General features: G+C 39.1%; 1 protein-coding gene across 4 annotated transcripts in view; it reads right to left on the reverse strand.

Annotated features, from left to right (window-relative positions):
• Positions 1-24938, reverse strand: part of Sh3kbp1 (SH3 domain containing kinase binding protein 1) — a 338974-nt gene that overhangs the window by 189091 nt on the left and 124945 nt on the right. For all 4 annotated transcript variants that reach the window (XM_077106294.1, XM_077106292.1, XM_077106291.1 and 1 more), the window contains one exon: positions 18820-18943. In XM_077106294.1, the coding sequence (XP_076962409.1) occupies positions 18820-18943 (124 nt within the window). The remainder of the gene's footprint in view (positions 1-18819; positions 18944-24938) is intronic.

Consider the following 24938-nt stretch of genomic DNA (forward strand, 5'->3'; position numbering starts at 1 on the left):
TAGAAAGAGGCAATAATCCAAAGTGCTGCATGGAACCAAGCAGAGGCAGTGTGCAGGAAGGGGTCTGATAGACCTGGGTTCAAAGTCAAATATAGTCAGCCCTCAATTGATATCTGTGGGTTCTCCATCTGTGGATCAACCAAAGATCAAAATCACTTTTTAAAATTGCATCTGTATTGAACATGTACATTTTTCTTGTCATTACTCTCTAAACAATAGAGTATAACAACTACTTTCATATCATTTACATTGAATTAGATATAAATGACTTAAACTATATGGGAAGATGTGCATAGGTTGCATGCAAATACCATGTTATTTTATACAAGCATTTTATAATTGAGCATCCTTGGATCTTGGGACACCTGGAACCAATCTCCCATAGATACTGAGGGATGACTGTACCCACTCACCAACAGTGGGTAGGCCTTGGATAGGTCACATAACCTCTCTGAGCCTTGTTTTCTCCAGTTGCAAAATGAGGATGTTGGCCAGGTGCAGTGGTGCACACCTATAATCCCTGTGGCTCAGGAGGCTGAGATAGGAAGATCATGAGTGCAAAGCCAGCCTCAGCCGAAGTGAGGCACTAAGCAACTCAGTGAGACTCTGTCTCTAAATAAAATACTGAATAGGGCTGTGGCTCAGTGGCCAAGTGCTTCTGAGTTCAATCCCTATTACCCACCCACCCACTCCTCGCCCCGCCCCCCCCCCAAAAGTGAGGATGATGCTATGTACTTCTCAGGGTTGTTTAGATGACTAGACAGATGTCTCTACTAGGACATTGTGCATAGAGAACTGGGATGTACTGACTGTATAAAGGGCCTAATTCTTTACCCCTTCCCATTTTCATTTCACATGACTTTAGAATGCTTCCCTTAAAGGCAAAGTAGATTTCCCAGCCCATGTGACTTACTTTGGAAAACAAAGTAAAATGAAAGCATCAGCATGCAGTTCTAAGCCTAGGCCTGAAGTGAACCTGTATGTTACATATCTCTGTTCTGTTTCATGCTCTGTTATATCTCTGCTAGAAGATGTGAGATACTTAGAGCAGCTGCATGTTGTATGTCGCTGGGGTTTTGTGGGTCATTTGTTGTGTGGCATTAAGGTGGCAACAGAAAACTGATATGATAATGCTTAAAATGGGTTTAAAACCAACACTCAGGGAAGATGAAGTCTGAAAATATTTTACGTTGCTTTTCTCTCCTAGTGAGTTACATTTAATTCCCTTAACTTTTTTTTTTCTTATTTGACAGGGCCCAAAGAGTAAACAGGAGTTTCTAGAAATTTTTCTATTTCATGGTTTTTTTTTTCTAGAAATAGTAATTTTAAAGGACAGGAAACAGTTATCAATTTCCTACTTAGTATAGCATGTTTAGCTCTAGCTAACCAATACACATTAAACAGGAGAAGATAACACCTCCTGGCACAGAATCCCTTTAACCAGCCAAGTCATTCTTTCTACTCAAAAAAATGCACACGCTACAATTGAGGGTAACATTCATACTAACCACTGTAATTATTAATTGATAAAATTTCTTCACTGCTGGTGGGTAAAAGGTTATTGAGTATTTGCCATATTATTCTTGATCCCTTTTTATTGTGGCCAAATATAGGTAACATAAAGGTTATCATTTTAACCCTTTTTAGTATATATTTTAGTGGCTTTAAGTAGATTTACAATGGGAAAATGAAGACTGGCTGGGAAAATGAAAAGTCTGAGTGTGAGATAGATGGTGGAGATAATTACCCAAAATGAAACTCTATGCATTAAACAATATAGTCTGGCCTCACCCCATCCTCTGGAAATCACCATTCCACTACACATCTCTATGAATTTGACTATCTTGGATACCTCATATAAGCAGAAATATGTTGTATTTTTCTTTTTGTGACCGTCTTACTTCACCTAGCATGATGTCCTCAAGCATCATCCATGTTGTAGCATGTGTCAAAATTTTCTTTCCTTTTAATGCTGAATATTGTATGTATATACTACATTTTATTTATCCTTGAAAGGACACTTATACTGCTTTTACCTTTTGCTATTTGAATAAGACTGCTTTGAATTCCATGAATGTATAAATGTGTGTTTGAGTCCCATTTGATCATTTTTATGTGTCTTTACTAAAACTTCATTTTGAAATATAAAACATGCCAAAAGAAACACATCACTTAGCTAACAATCATGTAACAAGGTTATGGGAAGGGATTGGCATCTAGCAATACAACCCAATTTACCATGAATGACTTCTTTTTTTTAAGTTTCTTTTTTAACCATAAATGATTTTATTCCACACCCACTGAAATAAACAAGGAGATGATACTAAAATTGTTCAAAGGAGGTAATATTCTGAAGAATGCTGAGCTGAATACAAAGTGAATACACATCTTGCCACCTGCCCAACCCTGTGCAATCAAACTGAGTAAAGACTAGTAGAAACCTACAGTGCTATGGAATGAGAATGATTGGTTTAGCAACTTCAATACTCAAAATCACCACTGGGCTTTCCCAGCAAAGAACCAGAACCATCTAAAACTCCCTAGAAGCTTCTGACAGGTCATATGGGAACCTGATTTATTCAGTGAACGTTTGTCAGCTATAGGAAAGAGAATGGGCTGTGGATAACACATAGAGGGGACCTCAATATTTCTTCCTGAGGACTCTGGGAAGGGGTTGCAAAGTAGGATCCTTAGGATTTGCCAATTTTTGAAAAAAGAAGAAAAGACCTTCCCAGGAGCCATAATAGCTGGTAGAGTAGAGAATTATAGGAACTTCTCGTGTGTACTCAAATTGAGGTCTCAGAATCATCCTGAACAGAAGTGTGGTCTAGTTCTAAGTCACTGAATAAAGACAGGATATTTGTGAGTGTTTATCAAGTCTTGCTGGTTACCCCCAAGTCCATTTAGTTAAGACTATGCAATATTATGTCTGAAAGGGAGGCCATCTGGGTCTGTGTGGCTTTGTTTTGTTTCGGTACAAAGCTGACACTCATCCGTTCTAATAAATGATCACTTTCCATTTTCCACTTTGACTTGGGCTTTTGGCAGAATGAGTTCATACATCAATGTGAATGGATCGATACAGTTTATAATTTATGAAGATGTGGAGGGAGTGAGATATTGGTCCTACATAACAACCCAACTAATGTATGCCTCTCATCCTCTCTTCCTTTTTGATGCCTCGGTTTAGTCATTTTCAAATTTATTAACACTCCACTGGAACAGATCAGCAGGGAATGAGAACAATGAAATGGTATCCTACATAAACCTTTCTAACAAAAGACTTCTAGTTAAACTGAAGAAAGGTTTCTGTGGGTCATCCACGGATTTCAGTGATCCATATTATCCCCACCAACTCTGTAAATGAAAATAAGAGCTGATGAGACAAGCATGTGTATGTCCTAGGGACCCACTCCAGAATGGAGGTGCTTAGAGCATAAGGCTAAGGAAGAGGAGGATGGACAGAGTGTCAGAGGAAGAAGGAAGGAGTGCGGAGAAGAAGGAGGGAAGGATGGAGAAAAGGAGTCTCTTAAACACTAATGTAAATTGCACATGAGTTCCATGAAAGAAACGCAGAGCCACAGGGCCAAAGCTTAGGAGGGAATGTGTATGTGTATATGTGAAATAGATACAGTATTTCCATGATGCTGAGAGCCATAGCCAAGTAGGAATGATGCATGGCATTTTTGGTTGAAAGGTGACCCTGCTCAGGGATTAGGGTGGCTCCAGGTTTAGGGTGGATCCTGCTGGGAATAGGGCGTATCCTGCTGCCTCAGGCGCCAGCTCCTTGAGTTCCCGTTGAGTTCTCGCAGGGTTCTGAGAGAATTGGTACGCAGAGCCCAGTGGAGGGAGTGTTTTTTTCCCAGAACGTGCGTGTAGAGTGTCAGTGAGAGTTCGAGAATAAAGAGTTGCTGTTTGAATCTACAAGGCTTGGTGGTGGCTCGGTTATTTTGTGCCCAGTCAGACTGCAGCACCATTCCTAGCTTTTCTTGGTTTTCTGTTCCTGTCCAGACCATGTCAGACACATCAGTAACCAGGGGATTTTTTTTTCTTTGTATAGAACTTCAAGTGTCTTACTTTTTGTCACAAAGCTATAGTTAAAAGTAAATTGTGGGACTGGGGTTGTGGCTCAGTGGTAGAGCACTTGCCTAACATGTATGAGACACTGGGTTTGACCCTCAGCACCACATAAAAATAAATAAATACAATAAATGTCTATCAACAACTAAAAAAAATTTTTTTAAAGTAAATTATGGGGCTGTGGTTGTAGCTCAGTGGTAAAGCACTTGCCTAGCATGTGTGAGGCACTGGGTTTGACCCTCAGCACTGCATATATATAAATAAATAAATAAATAAATAAATAAATAAATAAATAGAAGGTATTGTGTCCATCTATAACTAAAAATTTTTTAAAGTGAATTACATAAGGAAATTAATTTCTTCAAAAGAAACAAACTACTCCTACCGATAATTCCAGAGTTGCTTTAAAGCTTTTTAAAAGTCAAGCATAAAACAACTGGTATCATTTTTCCCTAAACAACATTTTTAAAATAAAAATAAAGCTATTGGGACTGGGGCTGTGGCTCAGTGGCAGAGCGTTTGCGTAGCATGTGTGAGGCACTGGGTTCAATTCTCAGCACCATATATAAATAAATAAAATAAAGATCCATTGACAATTTAAAAATATTTTTAAAAAATAAAAATAAATAAATAAAGCTATTAACAGCACATTGCATTCATCTGTTTGCTTTAGTCTGTCAAATAATGTGGTCTAATAAAAGGATTAAAAGAAATAAGAGGAAAACTTAGTGGCAAAACCTTCTAAAAATTTAATTTTTCTTCCAGGGAATGAGAGTATCAAAAAATACATCCAGGTTGGTCCTAGGGACAAAGGGGAGAAACAGAGAGGGAAAAGAAGTAAGAAGCAAGAAGCAAGTGAGAGAACAGGGCTTCTGGGGGTTATCAACTCCCTAAATTTTCAACAAGCCAACTTCACATGGTTAAGCAAATAGATTTGGCTTATATTACAATCTTAAAGTGCCAGGCGCAGTGGCACATGCCTGTAATCTTAGCAGCTTGGTAGGCTAAGACAGGAGGATTCCAAGTTTGAGGCCAGTCTCAGCAATTTAGTGAGACTCTGTTTCAAAATAAAAAATAAAATAAAACAAAAAGGGCTGGGGTTCTAGTTCAATGGTTAAGGACCCCCTGTTCAATCCCTAGTACCCCTCTCCAATCCTAAAGCAATGCTAATCATTGATCATATATAATGATCAATGGGCTCTTGTGAAGCAAAACTGATTATCACATAATCCAACCACCTCTCCTGATTACTATTTTAACTTTCCCTCCCTGGCCCTGATGAAGGGAACAATGAACAAATATCGGAAAAGAAGAAGCTCAGAAAAGAAGGTAAAGCTAAATCTGGCCCATAGACTTCAACAAAAAGAGAATACACACACTCCCATCTGTAATATTAACCAAACTCTTCACACTTTCATTTAGAAACCCATGGGAAAGTGTGTAAAATCAAATATGAATTAAAATAATCACATGAAATTGAAACTTTCCTTGGCCCTGAACACACTGTCACTTTCATCTGTGTTATAAAAGTCAATGTGAAAAATGTAGGCTCCTGCTCTTCCAGCACAGTGTCCTTATAACTGCCATAGCATTACTCAGAGTCCAATTCAAATGTCCTCCTGTTGAACTGTGTCACCTTTTCCCTCTCCACTAATCAAGGGCCCTTTATTGCACCAAAAGTTAGGTTCAGCACTTATTCTCATGATCCACTTTCAAATAAGTCACCTTCTTCCCTCTGCACTCAGCAACCAAAGATAATCTCTATAAATCAGAATTTCAACAGCTTTGTCTTAAACACATGACCTAATAGTTTTCCTCTGATAGTTTACCTTTGCTAACTCTGATTTTTTTGGGGGGGTGGGGGTGGGGGTGGGATGGGCTTACTTGGATTGAACCCAGGTGTGCTCTACCACTGAACTATATCCCTAGATCCTTTATAGTTTTAGAGGCTGGCCTCAAACTTATGATCTTCCTGTCTCAGCCTCCCAAGCCACTGTGGTTATAGGTATTCATCACCATGTCTGACTTCATTTGCCAGGCATTCTTTCAAAAGGGTTAAGGTGCCTGAGTACAAAAACATACTTCTGTTCAAAAGTTAAAGTTGGCTGCAACATAAGATATGGCTTCCTCCTTCAAGGAGTTTATAATCTAGTAGAAAATACCAAAACCTAAACAAACACAATACCCACAGGAGAACAAAAAGTGCATTAATGGTGTGAAATGCAGCCACAAGCATCCAAAAATAATTATTTACAATCAGTTGTTCACTAAGGTTTTTCCAACAGTTACTGATATTACTACAAACACGTGGGTGTGAAGAAGGGGCAAAAGACCTCCACATCCACCTCATATTGGTGCCTTAGGCATATCATTTTTCACTTTTTCCCTCCTTAGTTTCTTTACTTTCACAGTGGACTGATAACAATACTTCTGAGGAGAGAATGAGTTCCTCTCCCCCCTTTCTTTCCTCTCTTTACCTCTTGTGTATATATATATGTATGTATGCCTATCTAAACACACAGATAGAATTCCTTTACACACAGATGTATATGTGCATATGTACAGATACACACATGTATACTTGTAAAGTGCTATCCATGTTCAAAAATTTGTTTCTAAAATGCCATCTGCTCAAATACAGCATTTAATAATTTCCACTCATGTACCTTCTAAAAGTTAGTAACTGATAAGTATTAACAATTCTCTTAATATCAAAAGGGAACATCTTTCAATTCACAAGGGTGTTCCACAAAGGGCTATTTGAGAAATATTCAAGATATTCAAAAAAGAGAAATATTCAAATATTAAATTCTTCTATGTATCAGCAATAGGAAAATAACATGAGGGGGAAAGGGGCCTATTTACAAAAGTCAACAGTAACCACACCTATCTAGGAATAACTTTATAAGAGGTAAGCAAGACTGCACAAATAAAAATACAACAATTGACTAAACAGAGTCACATTCCATGTCTCACTGGATGGCTAGAATCAGCTATTTAGAATTCAAGAGGAAAAGATGTTTTAATTTACAAGAATTTATCTGTTCTGATGTTTGCAAGGAGGGACGAGGGACAAAAGGTTTTCATTTATACCCTTCTACATAAAGATGGCTTGAATAAAAATACAAAACTTCTTTTTAAAAAGCTAGGGAATTGTCAATTATTTCAATACTGACATAATTTTAATAAAATTCAAATTGAAATACCAATAAGATTTTTTAAAAATTTTTTTAGTCGTTGATAGAACTTTATTTATTTATATGTGGTGCCAAGAAACGAATCTAGTGCCTCACACATGCCAGGCAAGTACACTATCGCTGAGCCATTTTTTTTAATTTGAGGACATGAATTTACAATAAATGAGAATAAGTACCACACTTTTGAAAATAAGGAGAGATAGATACCAGGAAGGACACAGGCTTGCTATACTACATATTTCATTGTATTATAAAGCCACATAGTTAACTATATTGATGCAAGAATGCTGAGACAAATTAATGGTACTGAATTGAAAGTACAGAAGACTTGAGTATACATAATAATGTTATATGATAAAAATGAGGTATCACAAATTCATGGGGAAAGGCTAAATGATTCAGTAAATAGTCCTGGAAATGTAGCTATTTCAAAATAAAAATCAATTTGTATATTATACATTAAAATTCCATATAGATAAAAAAATTTGAAGTAGAAAATGAAGCCGTAGAAAAGAAAAGGAAAGGGGCTGGGGATGCGGCTCAAGCGGTAGCCCGCTCGCCTGGCATGCATGCGGCCCGGGTTCGATCCTCAGCACCACATACAACCAAAGATTTGTGTCTACCGAAAACTAAAAATAAATAAATAAATATTTAAAAAGAAAAGAAAAGAAAAGGAAAATTATCTGAGAATTATTTTGGAGAAATCACAAAACATTGAAATGTACTATTTCTGTACATCAAAATCAATGGCAAACAAAATGAAAAGTGATCAAACTGGAAAGCAAACAGTGCCATGAATGACAAAAGAATAATATACTATTTAGTTAAAAAAAAAAGTAAATAAAAATCTTACAAAAAGAGCAAAGATTACTAGTAAATGATAGAAAAAAATGTTCAAACACTCTATTAAGCAGAGCCATTGAAGCATAAAATTCCAAGAAACACACTCTCCATTTCCAGTGGTGGTGCAGAATGGTACAGGAAATCAATTTGATAATAATGAATGAAAGTCCCACAAAATTTATACATGCTTTTGTTCTGGTAATTCCACATCTAAGAATCTTTCCTAAAGAAATCATCAGCAGTAGAGATAAAGATTTATGAGCAAAAATAGCCAGTGCAGAGTTACTGACAACAGCAAGAAAAATTGGAAACATAAATGGATTCTTTCCTCGCCAGCAGAGGCTCTCTCCATGAAGCAGAGAATTTAGAATATAAGAGGTCTGGCTTTTGATTTACAGGCAATCTCATTTTTTTCTCAAGAAATGAACAATGGGAGGCCACAGTCAGTTCTCTACCCTTCTCAAATCGATTATCTAATATTTAGGTCATCTCTAGCAAAAACAGTGTCATTTTGATCCCTCAGACTCACTATCTCCTAGGCAACTGATTGAATAAAGAAAAATATAAAGCTTCACTGAGAAATATATAATTTTAAAGACTAGGATAACATCTTGTCCCTCAGCTGAGAGGGGAAATGTTAAAAAAAAGAAAAGAAAAAGAAAGAGACAGCACCAAGCACTGCACTTTTGTACTTTTTTTTAACATTCTTTTTTTTAACAGCTATATTGAGATGTTATTTGGAGATATGATTCATATAACATAAAAATTCATTAACTTTAAGTGTATAATAAATGTTTTTAACGTATTCACAGAATTGTACAACTATCACCAAAATCTAATTCTGGAACATTTCCATCACCCGCAAAATGAAACCTCATGACCATGAATAGTCACTTTCCATTCCCACCCCAGTTCTAGTCACACACTAATCAACTTTCTGTCACCAGGGATCTGCTGGTTCTGGACATTTCATATAGCTAGACTCATACAATATGTGGTTCTTCTGTGTCTGGTTTCTTTCACTTAGCACTATGCTTTCAAGTTTCAACTATCTTGTAATATCCAACAGTACTTCCTTCCTTCTCATGGCCCAATAATACTCCAATATATGGTTTGGAATACTGGGTCTCATGGTAGCTCTATATTTAACAGTTTGAGGAAGTACTATACTATTTTTCCAAAGTGGCTGCACCATTTGACATTCTTACCAACAATGTATGAATTGTTTACAGTATTTCCTTATAACATTTTAAATTCTCAAGATCAGCAGCAATATCCCCTCTTTAATTGCTCATATAGTAATTTATATCTCCTCTCCCTTTTTCTTAATCAGTATAGCTAAAGTTTATTGATTTTCTTGGTCATTTTAATGAACCAACTTTCAGCTTCATTGATTTTTTTTTTTACTATATTGTTTTCTATTCTCTACTTCCATTATTTTCTATTCCTTATTTCCACTGAAATTTTTATCATTTCTTTCTTTCTGATTGCTTTGAGTTTAGTTGATTTTCTTGTCTAATTTCTTAAGTTGGCTACTGATTCGAGATCTATCTTGGTTTTGAACTTACATATTTGCAGCTGTAAATTTTATCTGAAGCACTGCTTTAGCTGTGTGTGGTTATCTTTTCGTATTTTGTGTTTTCATCTTCATTCATTTCAAAATATTTTATAATTTCTCCTGAGAATTCTTTGACTCATTGGTTATTTAGAAATATGTTGTTTAATTTCCATATATTTGTGAATTTCCCCAATTTCCTTCTGTTGTTGATTTCCAATTTAATTCCATTATGGTCAGACAACACACTTTGTATGATTTTAATCCTTTCAAATGTATTGAAATTTCTTTTACAGCCTAGCATCTGGTCCGTCCTGGAGAATGTTCCATGTACATCTGATCACTAGTTGCTTCATGAAAACAACACTTCATTACTATTTTTCATAAATCTCTAATTTCTTCCCAATTCCTGGAGTCTTACCAGCAGTATACCACATTTAATAACAACTACTACTGTATTCAGGGAGTGACTCCTGACCCTACTTCACTCCCTTGTTTCACCCTACCTCCAAGCCTATTATCTTCACTCATTTTTATTTTCAGTTTCCCAGGGAATCAACAAGAGTAGTTGCCTTGTTTTACACAGGAAATTGGAAAACAGTGAGAATACAACTTGCCTCAAGTTTCAAAGAAACTTTGGAGGTACTGCAGGAGTAGAGTTTAGGTCCCCCCCAACAGCCATTCTTTCTGCACCAGGGCCCTGCTGCCACTGAGCTCATTCTGTTCTCCGGAGAAACACAAATGAACAGGCGGGCTAGTCCCCTCCAGTGCTCTTTCTCATGCATGGGCACACAAGGGAACTCTTTCCCTTCCTGATGGGAATAATGAGGGCAGCCCACCTGGCACTGCAGCTGGGCCTGCTGTTGATGTGAGCATGGTTTAGGGAGGTGGGCCATGAAATGTCCTCATTGTTTGGGCACAACAGTCCCAAGGCTCCACAAGCACAAAATGCCAAGAGTTCAAAGACTAAGCTGAGGTTGCACATGGCATCAGGGGGACCAGGCTGTGATGAAAGATCAGTAGATATAATTAGAAGAAAATGCCCCCTTTCCAAAGTTTCCTCTAAGTGAGTCCAGCTGTTGTCCCCAAACAATGCAAAAAATACAGGCAATACTTAACTATCATCTACCTCTAACTAATTACCTCTCATTAATCAACCAGCTCCCTTGCCAGAAAAATCTCTCTTAGGAATGGAGATTCCCATGTGGGACTTAGTAAAGGTCAGTTCCCCAGACATGAGGAGTGTTCTTTAGGATCTCCCAGGCAGAGGTACTATGTCCTCTTGCCTAGCATGTCAGTAAGTGGGGCCATATATCAGGAACCTTCAGCCACCGCAGTAATTTTATGATTCCATAACTCTAAAATGGTAGGCTATTTGGTTTTCAACTTATATTCCTACATGTGGATTTATCCCCCGGATTCAAAATGGAAGTCTCTTTTACTAGTAGGCAGAGAGATTGAAAAAATCTCTTTGTATTTATGATCAGGATTTTAATGCTATCAAGAAAAACTATGGTTTCCTATCTTTTCAGTTGAAACAGAGTAAGAAGGAGATGGGATAGTTTAACTGTGTGGGGTTTGTCATCATTCTAAAACCCACACCTGGAATCACAGGCTTAATGCTGAGCCTAGTCCCAGGTAGGCCTAAACAAGCACTGGGTTAGGCCCCTCTGTGCCCACTTTTCATGCCAAGGCTCAGCCTAGGCATGAGACACAAAGACCCATGGAATTATCAGTGGTAAATTCCCGTTCATCTTGTCACTTGAGAAATAACTAAAAGACTGGTTTGCAAGTTTCAGGTTCAGGAATGTCCTCCAAACATCATCTAACTCATATTTTTTAGAACCATCATCAGTCACTTCTCCCATTTCTACTTACTCACTTTAACATTCCCTGCGCATTACCTTGGAGATGCTTAGAGAACTCCTTGCCCTAGATGTTAAAACCTAGCACATCCCAAAGTGGAGTCCTAACTAGTATTCAGTCAAATGATCAAAGATAAGCAGGTTTCCTTACTGCAGGACATCTGAGAGCCTATAAGATGCTCTAATGTGCTTGTTGATTCTAAGAGGGAAGCTATAACTGAAATATGACCAGAGAGGCAATTTTCTCCCTTTGTCTGTCTTTCCCCATCCGTCTTTTGTGAAACACTTTGCAGAGCTGAAATACCATACAATACACAAGGGGAAATGCTGGCCTGGTTTCCATCTGAGCATGTCATGCTTGTTGCAAGATCTTTCCCCCTAGGTGGAAACAAGACCCCCTCTCAGAGCACACCTTATACGGACAAACTTGAGCACACCAAGGTCAAATGCAGGCCGCAGAAAACTAAGCTTGTACATGATGGTGCAATTCGATTCAACCCAGAGCTGTCCTCAGAGCCTAGTATACGGTATGGAGCGTGTACAGTTCAGCACTCTGTATCATGTGAGTTGTCAATTCCTCTGCAACATGAGCAAACACCAGTTGTCCCCAATTACACAGTCTTTCTGACTTTTAAAAACTATCTAAAGCTTCCTGCCAGCAATACAGTGAACAAAATAGGAAGTCAGACTTACAAGTGTGTTGTGCTCTCTGCAGAGCATTTGGAACTCCATTTTCCTACAGAAACAAAGTTATAAACGGTGATTAAGTTCCCAGACTAATACACAATGTAGCTAGCTACAATAAGGCATGTCTGCAAATTTCTCAACTAACAGAAACTGAAAGAAAATGAAATTGAAGACATTTTTATTTATCAAAAATACTTGTGCTTCATGGAATACCAAGTGTGTGTGTGTGGGGGGGGGGGGCGGCATCCAGGCCCAGGCAAGAAGGAGTTGCCCTGAAAGAATTTACAAACAATAATGAAGTCAACAAAGTCAGTTGACTTTTTACTTTCACCACCTGCTGGCGACTGATAGCTCAGTAATCAAGTATTGTTCCTAGGAGGAAAATGGGTTCAACAAGAAGTGAAAAAACAGCTCTAAGGGTACTTAGAATTATTAAAGAGGAGACTGGCTCACCTACGGGAATTTTAGTGTGATTCTTTATTATGTCCAAATTAATATCTCTAACCTAAAGTCATGCCTATAAGGGTCACTTTTTTAAATGCTTATCAACAAAAATACTTGTTAGGGGGGAAGTACCACAGAGCAAGGATCAGGAAACATTCTATGAGCTCAATGAGCAAAATTAGACGAGAAAGGAAAAGGGCTAAAGAAAATGTGTGTACAATGTGAGAAGCTGTGGGTCTGAGATGGAACTGCATGAATCGGAAATACTGAGTGAGAGAAATCAAAGGCATCCTTGAATAAGAAATCTCCCAAAAAAGAAAGAAAAGGAAGGGAGCAGGAGGAGGAGTTTCCTAGGAGAGCCACCAGGTGGAGCCACCACCCCAAACCCATTTGGTTCTAGGGATGAGACTCTGGTAGAATATCCAGCAGGAGTCTAAATACAGGATTATTCCATAGAGCCTCCCTGACTCTAGTACTAATGGCTTAGGGAAAGGACACAGAGATGAAAAAAAAAATAAATAGAAGAAGGAAAATTCTAAAAACCAATTTTGTTAATGACACACGTTTAAAAAAAAAAAGTATAAAGAAGGTGCAATAGCAACACCCCTCCACAGAGCTTCTTTCTACCCTTTTCACCCCCATCCCTAAGCTCAACATGCAGCACTACTCAATAAGAAATGAGTGAGGGCCAACACATCCTCTAAAATCAATCACTGGTCCTAACATGAACACCCAATTAAACTCGACAGAAATGCAGCCAGGGAACAGTTAGTTTTAAAAGGCCTCTTGAAAGGCTCTTTGCTCTCAAACTTTTGAGAATGACAGTCCACTGGAAGAAAGGACTATAGATGCATATACAGATACATTCACACAGATGTCTGTATTATTGAATGACCATCTTTCCTGTTCACTCACTGCCGGGTTGGCAGCTTTATTCTCATTTCCCCTGGGAAAGACTAGCTCAGGTGATAGCCAAGAGCTTCCACACAATCATAATGCCTTCTCTTAACTCCTACTCTCCCAGAAGTCCACAAAAGCCAGCTCCTGAGGTAAGATCAACAGGTGATTTGGAAACTCAAAGACTGACTCAAATGCCACATTTTCAGATACCTAGTTAACTATGGGGAAATTCACATTCGTTTCTTCAGTAGGAAATCAGAAAGAAAAACGTCACATTTCTCACACAAACCCTCAGATCTTGCATAGACCTTAAAAAACAAACCACTGGAAAGCCAAAACAGTCGACATTTTCTTTATTAAGGACATGCTTTTTTCCATCCTTTGTTTACAGTTCATTTCCAACAAAGTGCTCAGAGCCTACAAGATCTATGCCACTACCTTAGAACCATGGCAAGCATTCTGGGCCAGCACATATGTATTTGTACATGTGCACGCACTCACACCCTCATCCAGATTCTCACAAAGCAGTCCAACAAACACTTGGGGAATACTACCCAGGCAGCCAAGTAGATACTTAAGAAAGTTCGAAAAGCACATTCCCCCTTTAGAACAAGGGGGCAAGAAGTCACGTGGTGGAATCTGTTTAAGGACTGAATGACTAGTGCTGACACTATGAGGAAAAGGATACACATTAAGTTAAATTCTCCTAATAGCTATAGGCAGCAGACTCAAGTGGAGAGCCATTTTGTGTGGCAAACACACGGCCCATGTTAATGTGAAGGGCATGTATGTATCACCCACCAACATCCAAAATGTATTCTGAAGGACTTCTGTGCTAACTTTTAAAGCAACAGTGTGTCACCAGAGGCAGAGCAGCTGTTGGTCCCTCTGTTAGGAAGATTTTGGAATCAAATCTGTTGGAAGGACTAAACATACTACAAATGAACCCGAAGTGCAATGTTCTACAATCAAAGTCAGACCCACATACCAGTTCAGAGAGCAACCCTCCCCCATCTTAACTTGAATCTCATATGAGACAGACGATCTCACCTCAGAGCATCAGGGCTAGACCTATTACAAAAAACATCTTTTAAACTGTCAGATCTCTCAGCATTAATCTCTGGAAGGGGCAGTAAAATGCAAATGCATAACAAACCTTAAATAAAGATGGGTAAAAGCGTTTATCTTTTAGAAGGCAGATGCCAAAGTAGCAGAGCGACTTAAAAAGATGATTAAAAAATACATTTTATATCAGAAGAGCATAACAATAGTAATAGTAATAGCAAAGAATAATAAATGTGCAAAATACAATAGAGACTTACCAAACACTGAATTCATGATAAACTGGAAATAGAAACAAGGACATATAAAGCCAACCAGAAATCCACGGAATGGCTTCACATTCAGAATGACAGAAGTAAATAAGTGATATACCCCCACCGTGCCATAAAAAAAGGTATAAGAAATGTGCAGCACTTTCTCAACGTTTCCCATGTGACACAGCAGACTGGAAGTGCTTTCAGGCAGAATTGGCTGCTCTTTTTCTAGTCTTTGTATCTGCCCCAGAACCAGGCATAGGGCCAGGCACATAGTTGACAGACAGTAAGCACATGCTATGGAATATTCATTGGTATCCACCAAAGGAAGGAACAATGTCCAAAATCACAGGTAGCAGGAAGGGGTCAGAGAGAGGCAGAGATGCATCTTCCCCACATGGCCTGTTAACAATGCAAACTAGAACCCTGGTCTTCAGAATGGCCAGTGGGGTATAGATAGATTACATCCTGGATACTTAACCAATCACATGGATAAAGTTGATCAGGAAATTCTTTTAAGGACAAAACCAACTAATTTTTTAATTGGTTTTAAATTCAAGCAGAAAAGAATCTATATTCAAATGGACAAAATCCACTACTCATTTTCAAGAACATATTTAGGATATTTGTTAATAACTTTCACAACTTCCATCTTATTCAATTTTGCTTCTAAACACATGAAGACTTTAAAAAAAAATTCTCTACATATCAATGTTCCAATTTGAGAGCCCATCATTCTCCTACATGGGTTTAATGACAGAAGAAACAAAAGAATTAAGTCATTCTCAGAAGAAACCAGACGACTCTTTTCTGTCTGGTTCATGAGAATGGCACTTGGCTCTGAGGAGAGTTTTCGCATTTTCTGTCTACAATTCATCAATGTACTGGAATCTGGGACAACTTTAAGATATAAAATATCCATGCTGCAAGTTGACATGAAAAATGACTTCTTATTCCTTGGGAAAGGCTTGTTCATTTCAAACAGGAAGATCCTCCAGTGTGACCACAGGTGGGAATAGGCACAAGTGCCCCTGGAGTTCTAACGCCCTGAATGTATAGCTGATGACTGCCAAGCCATCTGGGAGGACCTGCTTTCCCTCTCAATTTCAGTCACATTTTTTTCTCAAATGAAAAGCCCGTGGAGTCATTCCAGTACTTGCCTAAATCAACTCTAGTAATCTGAACTGAAAACTGAAACTAGTCATCCCCCCAACTAATGTTTCTGTGGTCCTAGCCTCTTCTCAAGGCTATGAATAAATAGCTTTCTTCAAATCCAAAGTATTTTCTGACCTTCTGCAGGTGTCTGGGGAGGGTGAGCTCATCCCAGACCATGAGGTACCACAACCTGTTTGCAATTGCCGCAAAGTGAAGCATGTCACAAAATGTAAAAACAGCTGAACGCAATTGGGCAAACTTCTTCAGCCAAGTCACTCTCAAATCCCGGCCCCAGTGAAGTGGTTCCTTTTCAGAGGCAGGGTAGAAATAGATGTCACTCGTTCTTTATTAAGCCAGTTCCAAGTCTGTATCAAATGACAAGACTTGTATAAAGAAGAGCCATCTTGATAAAACTGAAGGAAAAGAAATTATGTTTATTCATTAAATTCTCACAGGGTCCAAAGCCAAATGATAAGGGACTCATATACTCTAAGATATGTCCCACATTAATGAATCAAAACAGGCTAATAAACCCTGAGAACAATTTCCCTCCCTCTGTTAATAGACCAAAACATTTATAAGGTTTCTAGGGACAAAGCTTGATGGAAATAAAGGGGAGAGGGTAAACGTCACTCATTTAACTCATAAAGCTTTAAAAATTATTTGGATGAAGTGTTTACCAGGAACTAGAATCACCCCACAGATTTAGTCTCTGATCCTTTTTTAAGGGGGAAAAAAGTGTTTTTTCATTGATTTTGGGTGGGAAAAAATGTAGCTTTTGAATTCAATACAATGAACTATTTATCTGGTCTGACAAGGCCAATCAATCTCCCCCCTCCCACTGTTTATTATAAGGAGTAGTAGAATACTGTTAGTCTTGATGGGGTGGGGGAGGGCCTACAGTCCTGGTACACAATGCTTCCCTTCAGCTGGGAATTTATGTTTGGCCCAGGTGACCCAGAAGGTCAGTGTGAAGCCTGGGACAGAATGAAGATGGGTTGTTATAGGCTTCATATTTACAGAACACCTCCGTGTGTTCAGGTCTCACAGCCACTGGCATATTTAGTATTAAAAGGCCTAAGAGTAGATAAAAGGTTTGTCTTAATTCAGCTTCAGGTTTAAAGTAGAAGACTTTTAAAAAGGAATGTAAATGGAGTAAGCCATCCCATTGAATTTCATTTTTTCTGGTGAATAAAAAATTCCATTAGGGAAACTCAAAGGTCAGATTTTCAGTTGTAAAGAAACAATTATCTGAAAAGTTCTATTCCTTCGTTGATTTAAAGTTCTCAGGTAATTTTACTGAACTCATCCAGATAATTACCTTCATTCCTTACCTTAATTAATTCCTCTCTTGTGAAATTAATTAATTACTTTAAATCTCTTATTGACTTTACAAAAACAGGGTTGGCTGGAGAGGCCTTGCTACTGGTCACTGTGCATGTGAATGCTGGGCCCACTGACCTGAGAAGAGCCAGAGGAAGGGGACAGCTCAGAGCAGCCAGGGAGGTTTGGCAATGCAGGAAGGAGCCTCACTGAAGTCTAGCTCTCAAATCCAATGAGTCTCAGGCCTTTGGGAACTTACTTGAAAGGCTGCAGGAAGCACTTTGAGGGAAAACTAGTTTTACAGCAATGTATGTTAAGTTCTTAAAATGGGAAGCCCCCCACCCCAACTTTAGTAGGATGGGGTTTTTAAAAAAGAAGAGAAAAGGAAAAGAAAGAAAATCCTATAGCTGCTAACCAACGTGGGCCTCCAGCCAATATTTCATCTAAATAATTCAAAAAAGGAAATGTAACCCAGGGCAGCTGGAGGGGGGCAGAGGAAAAGACAGGAAGGAAGACAGACACAAAGCTAATGTTTCCAGTGCTATGATCAATGGGCAGTTTATTGGACAAATTCTTATACTGTCTAAATTTTATGAAAGATTAGCTGTTCTTCCCCATAGTTATGTAAACTTGCCTTCTTTTTTCTTGTTAATGGACCCCTTTGCTAGTACATTTCCTGCTCCTGCTATTGAACAGCTCTCTGTTTCCCTTTAAGGAAGTAATAAGCCTGGGAAAAGTTGGCAGCTGAATGCTGACCTACTATGGGCACACTGAGCTCAGCTCCAATCTGTGTATGCCCTGGCTGGTCCAAGGTCAGGAAACATGGGAGAAAATCTAGTGTGTCCACAGTACAGAATTGAGTAGGGCCATTTCTGCAGTCTTATAGTCTCTCTTGCATTGTTTCAAACACTTATTACCAGGGGAAGATGTGGGAGAAAACAACAGGCTGATACCTAAAGTTAACAAGGTTGTTAAAGGTTTCTATGTAAATGGATATATTAGCCATACCTTCATACATTCTGCCTCATAATCCCAGAGAGGCAGACCATGTGTTTGGGAGCTCAGCAGTTAGAGAAAGACCCTGATAGCATTTGCCTTAAATTAAAAGAAGAGCATTGTCAAGACACACACAGCTCAGCCTGCACATTACCATTCTCTAAATTCGCCTTGCATCCATAAAAATAGATGTGAAAGCAGAAGCTAAAACCCTAAGGAAAAAAACAATCATCATTTACAAATTCTGTCAACTTCCTGACTGTCAAAAAAGCATTTGTATTAGTTGCCTTTATTATAGCTACTAGTTACTACCCATATACGAGTGTCCAAGATTTATACCTAAAACCAAAAGGGAAAAAGTTCAATTTTTCAGCAATGCAAAATTTGACACAGTTCACCCAGAAGTCTCCAGGTTTTGTTTGTGCACAGGGAAGGGGGCTCTTTCTCCTTCACCATACCTCGCTTATTGGTTCTTAAAATTGTTTCAGAAGACAGCAAAGAGTTTCCACTGGACACATCGTGCATGGGCTTTTCCGGAGCTTTGTTGGAGAGAGGGTCTTTCTTCATATCTTTCTTTATTTCCTGTGAGGAAAGATGAGGAGAAAACAAGATTGTAGTTTGAAATTTTAGGGTGCCTCTTTGACTGTATTAAGCTTCATCTTTCTGGAAACTGAACTATAGTAATGCCAAATCAGACCTAATCCTATTAAGTGGAATAATGCTCGGCATGGTGAGGTGAGCATTCCATGTAGTCATTTCATGTGACCATCAAGAGAATGACTGATACATAAAAGCCACCAAAGAGCTTTAAATGACAGTTTGTTCTACTTACTGAACAATGATAAGTTTTGGATAAACAGATTCACCCCTTTAAAAGCTTTCTGATTTCTATTCTTCTCAACCAGGGCTTAGAGAACTGTATTCCCAAATCACCATTGTGCTCACAATTATACTAAACCCAAAAGATTATTTAAATTCGTTTACAGCCATCAAGTTCCTCTGGCTTTTCAGCTTCTGACAAAGACAAAAATAAGGATGACAGACTAAAATAAGGACTATCATTCTCAGCCAAGGTTCAGCAGCCCACCACCCTATTTTGTAAATAAAATTTCATTGGAACACGACCACATTCATGCATATTTTGTATGGCTAGTTTAGTGCAATAACGGCAGAGTTGAGTAGTTGCAACAGAGACCAAAATCTAACATATCTGACCTTTTAGAGAAGAAGTTTGCCCAGTCTAGGTGGATGCTTATCAAAGTTTCATTAAGATCTGCATATTTAAAACCTGGTGGCTGATATAATTATCCGTTGAGCATCTCTAATCCAAAAATCCCAAATCCAAATTGCTCCAAATCTAAAACTTTCGAGTAGACATGACAATCACAAGTGAAAATTCTACACCTGACTTCCAATGATGGGTCATACTCAAAATGCAGGAGCACTAAAAACATTGTATAAAATTACCTTTAGGTTATGTGTATATGAATTCTGTGCTTAGACTTTGGTGCATCACCAAGATATGTCATTACATAAAAGCAAATATTACAAAAAATTTTTAGATCCTAAATTCAAAACTCTGCTAACCCCAAACGTGTTGATAAGGGATACTCAATCTTTATTTCAAATTACTTTAATAACTTACATAATTCTGCAACAAAGCATTCATAACCCCAAATCATGGTAACTCACAAAGTGCAGGTCTATTCACAGGAATTTTTCCCAAAGGGCTTGTCTGAACCCATGATCACACTAACTTAGCGGGAAAGCATGAAAACTTAGGAGCTAGCCTGACTGAATGGCAGGAAGGACTCACAGATAAGGGATGTGTGCTTTAGAAAGAGCAGGGTTAAGAACTGGGGAAGGGTTCTCTCTATGGAATGAGCAGGAAAATCATGAATTATATAAGGGGCCATGATTAGGCCTGAGCAGAGGATAGAAGTAGAAAGAAAACAACTGCTTATCAAAACATTGCCACCAGGCTTCCTACACACTAGGAAGTGAGTTAGTTACCATATCCAATTCTCCAACTGCTAGCTTTTCACAACAGCCTCACCCTCTCTTCCTGTCTCCCCAGGGCCCCACCGGAAACCAGCAACTGAGTCTGGTGGTGTTTTGTGGGTTGAGAGCTTCAGCTTGCATCCAGAGCCCTAAGTAGGCAGGGCTCTGTCCTAGGCCTCCACTGGTATCTCTGCATACTGAACAAAGCTGTATGCTCATGTATGGATATACATGGACACCCACATCGGCAGCCTCCAGCACCTGCTAGAACAGTGGTTGCTGGGGGTTCCTGCAGCCTCACAGGCAGATGGTATCAGGGGACAATCAGCAAACATTGCCCACCTGAGCCACATGATGGCTGCCGGTCAGCTATGGCTCTAGAACTTCTTTGGGGGAAAAACAGTTGCTCAAATCTCACTCTCCATCACAATGTGGCCTATGACTGTGCGCACACAAATTTCCCCACCTTGATGCAATGTGATATCAGTAACACAACAGACAATTTTGTCAAGTAGTGATTCCAAGAAATTCAGTGGGTCAGGGGTGACACGCTCAGTGCTTACTTAACTAATGGCACAAAGCTGGGGAAAGGTGAGGAAGGGCAGAGGTTGTAAGACTGGGAGAGCGACTAGATACAGCCCTAAAAGCCATGGTTCTCAGGAATGCTCATTGTCCAGTGTGTCAACGCAGTACACCATGAGCAGCTGGCTGGGAAGAACTAATCCAATCAAGAGCAGGTAGGGCTGAGCTCCAGCAGCAGAAGGCTGGCCCACAAACCACAGATTCCTTCATTTTCCCAGTGATTATTTACATCTGTCAAACAGAGGCCCAACGCTAAGTGAATTTCTTTTTTTTTTTTAATATTGTTTTTAGTTGTAGATGGGCACGATACTTTTTTTTTTTTTTTTTTAATGCAGTACTGAGGATCAAACCCAGTGCCTCACGCATGCCTGGCAAGTGCTCTACCACCGAGCTACAACCTCAGCCCACTGAGCTACAGCACCAGAATTTCTTAAGTTGCTTCTTGGATAGAAGGAGGGAGGAGATAAAACTTAAAATATGTCCCACATTTTCTCTTTTTTTGAATTTTTTTTAGGTATTAACAGACCTTTATTTTATTTATTTATGTGCAGTGCTGAGAATCGAACCCAGTGTCTCACACATGCTAGGCAAGCACTCTACCACTGAGCTCCAACTCCAACCCCCTCCCTCACATTCTTCTTTTTAAGAAAAACCAATCAAGTATATGGATGCCATAGTGAATGGTGCAGGCTCCTCCCTCAGACACCTAGACTCAATGTCATTCCACCAAAAGACAACACCTTTCTCCAACTACCCCTTCCCAGGGGGCGGGGGAAGGGACCTGTCTTGTTTAACACCCTATCATCCACCAATTTACCAGGCTGGAAAAGTCAGCTTAACCCCCCTATATAATCAGTCACCCAGTCTGGCTTTATCTACTTCCTTAATCTCTATTTCTCTCTATTCTTCCTCTATGGCCTTAAAAATATAACTACCAAGCAAGAGACTTAAATAAACATTCCTCCAAAGAAAATATACAAATGGCCAACAAGCACATAACCAGTTGTTCAACATCATTAGTCATTAGAGAAATGAAAATCAAAACCACAATAAGGGCGAGGTTGTGGCTTAGTAGGAGAACGCTGGCCTGCATGAGGCACTGGGTTCCATCCCCAGAACCACATTAAAAAAAAAAAACCTAAATAAACAAAATAAAGGTACTGAAACACACAATGAGATAAAAAAAAAACTAAATAAACAAAATAAAGGTATTGAAACCCATAATGAGATATCCCTTCAAACCCAATAGGACAGCTAGAATTTTTAAAAATGGAAAATATTGATGAGGATGTGGAGAAAACAGAACCCTTATACAATGCTGCGGGGAATGTAAAATAGTACAGGCCCTATGGAAAACAGTATACAGTTCCTCAAAAAGTTAAACATAGAACTACCATATGACCCACAATTCTAGTCCTAGGGAGGTTCTCAAAAGAATTGAAAGCAGGAACTCAGACAGATGCTTGTATGCCTATGTTTACTGTAGTATTATTCACAACATTGAAAAGATAAAAGTGAGCCATGTGTCCATGAACAGGTAACCAAGATGTGGTACATCTATACAATGGAATATCATTCAACCTCAAAAGAAATAAAGTTCTGATACATGCCACAACTTGGATGAGCCTAGAAAACATGTGAAGTAAACCAGACACAAATGCACAAATATTATACATAATTCCACTTACATTAAATATCTAGATCTAGAATAGGCAAATTCATACAGACAGAAAGTAGATTAGAGATTACCTAGGAGTGGTGGGAGGGGAATGGGGAGTTTGTGTTTAATGTTTACAGGGTATATTTCTGGAATGATGAAAAAGTTTTGGAATTAGTGGTGAGAGTTGTGCAACATTGTAAATGTAATCAGTCCCACTGACTAAACACTAAAATTTGCTAAAATGGCAAATTTTGTTTTATGTACACACTCACACACACAAAAGAAAAAACTCACATAAATGGTATCTAACATCTGAATGTATACCTGCTCTAAGAGCTTTACCTGGATAGCAATTTTTCATCCACACAATAGTCCTACTCACAGAGACATAAAACCAAGACACAGAGTGTTAAGGAAACAAGTAGGAGCCAGAACTGAAGCCTAATCTGTCCAACTTTTGACCTTATCTCATAACCAAGCTTCTCTGAGTCCTGCCTGGATTATGATAATGTCTCCCCACCTTCAGTCTCTCTCCTCCCAGTTCAGCCTCTTCATTGCCACAAGGAACACTCCTAAAACAAATGTCTGCTCCTATCATCTACCTAATGAAATCATATTTGCTTCCAGAAGACCCAGGCCAAGTTCTTTCATTCAAAAACTTATCAAATCACAGTAAGCCACAAGTCCCTGTGTCTGCTTCTGGCTAAAAATATCTGGCATGCATGCTGCCCCCATGGTACCAATTATCATGCAAATACAAGTTGGCCCAATACCTTAATGTTCACATTCTGATGCCATAGGCTCCTATCTGTGTACTTTGAAAATGGGTGATGATGTTAACAATGATATGACCTTACACTGGCAAAGGCTTATATAAATTGAAGTGCTTTTATAGATATTTTTCACTTGTTCCTTCCAATAACTTTATCGGGGAAAAAAATCTGGTTTTGCCAGCCATATATTTTTATACACAAGAGTAGTGAGAGGCAGTCAAAGAGGACACAAGTGCAGACAAGGCCACAAAGCTAGTTAGGGGCAGAGTCAGGCTTGGGACCAAACTCTGGGCCTTCAAAGAAGAGCTCTCCTACATCTCACCTCCCTGAGAAGAGACAATGTCACCTGAAGTCACTCTACCAGCGGCTCCAGTGGGAACCATAGCTTTTCTCCATGTTTAAAGGATGCAGTGTACGACTTTACACACGAGCACAAGACTATTGAGGTCCAAATCTGTGAGATCCCTTATTATCCACATAAAACAGCTCCTTCCTGCAGAGGAGGGTGGACTTGGCATTAGAGCAACTCCTGCCTACCTATAGTTGCCATACTTGGAGCTCTCCGAGGTTCTGATCCAAGTTTCTAGGACTCTAGATTTCCAGGGGTTGAAATCTAGATACTCACTACCTCACCCTCAGTCTCAGCTTTCTGACTACTAAGCCCATTTGTAAAGAATTCAAATGCTACTATCCCAGTAGCAGAGGCTATACTCTGTTAGAATTGTGGGCCCTGGGAGTTTATTGGAATTCACACATGAATGCCTGCAGACATTTTGTTTTCTATACACACTGGCAATGATTTCAGTTGCTTAAAGACAATACAGATGAGAGAGGATGTCAGCAAACCTCTTTACGTGGCAAAAGAAACTCAGCTTCTCTTTGCTTCAAATCTGATGCTTTAACAATGGAAATATGGCATGGACAATAAGACTAAGGTCCTCAACAAGAGATCAGTGCTGCAATGATGCTTGATATATGTTCAAGGACCACTGAGGCAAGGAAGAGAACTCCTCACAACATTCCTACTTCCCAAAGGCATAATATTGAATAAAGCCAAAAGGGTTCACCCATATTCAAAGGCCAAACAGCCCCAACAGGGCCACTGGTGAAAAATTTTTCCATGACACACACCTGCAAACAGCAACCTCAATGGCCAACATGTGATCTGTATGTGACTGGCAGCTAAACTAAGGTAGTCTGCTTTCCAATAAGCAAAGTTGCCTGAAAGTGGCTGGCTGCTGAGCCAAGGTCATTCTCCTCTCCAGACATGCACATACCTATCCCTCATACATTCCATCTCTCCAGGTGCTGGGGGTTTGACTAGCTTGGCTCTTCTTTGAATTAGGTGGTCAGTCTCCAACCAAAATACTGCATGGCAAAACACCAACAAAAGTCCAATTTGATGGTCCCCTCTCTCCTCTCATTCTTCTTGTTTTTCACCAATGATGACACAGGTTAAGGCACAGGATTCATGATGAATGGAGAGAATGGTGCTCTGAGTCAGAAAACCAGTACTAGCCATGGCATCATCATTTACTAGGGATGTGACCTTGGGGGGTAA

Source organism: Callospermophilus lateralis, chromosome X, assembly GCF_048772815.1.
Source record: "Callospermophilus lateralis isolate mCalLat2 chromosome X, mCalLat2.hap1, whole genome shotgun sequence".
NCBI classification, from domain to species: Eukaryota; Metazoa; Chordata; class Mammalia; order Rodentia; family Sciuridae; genus Callospermophilus; species Callospermophilus lateralis.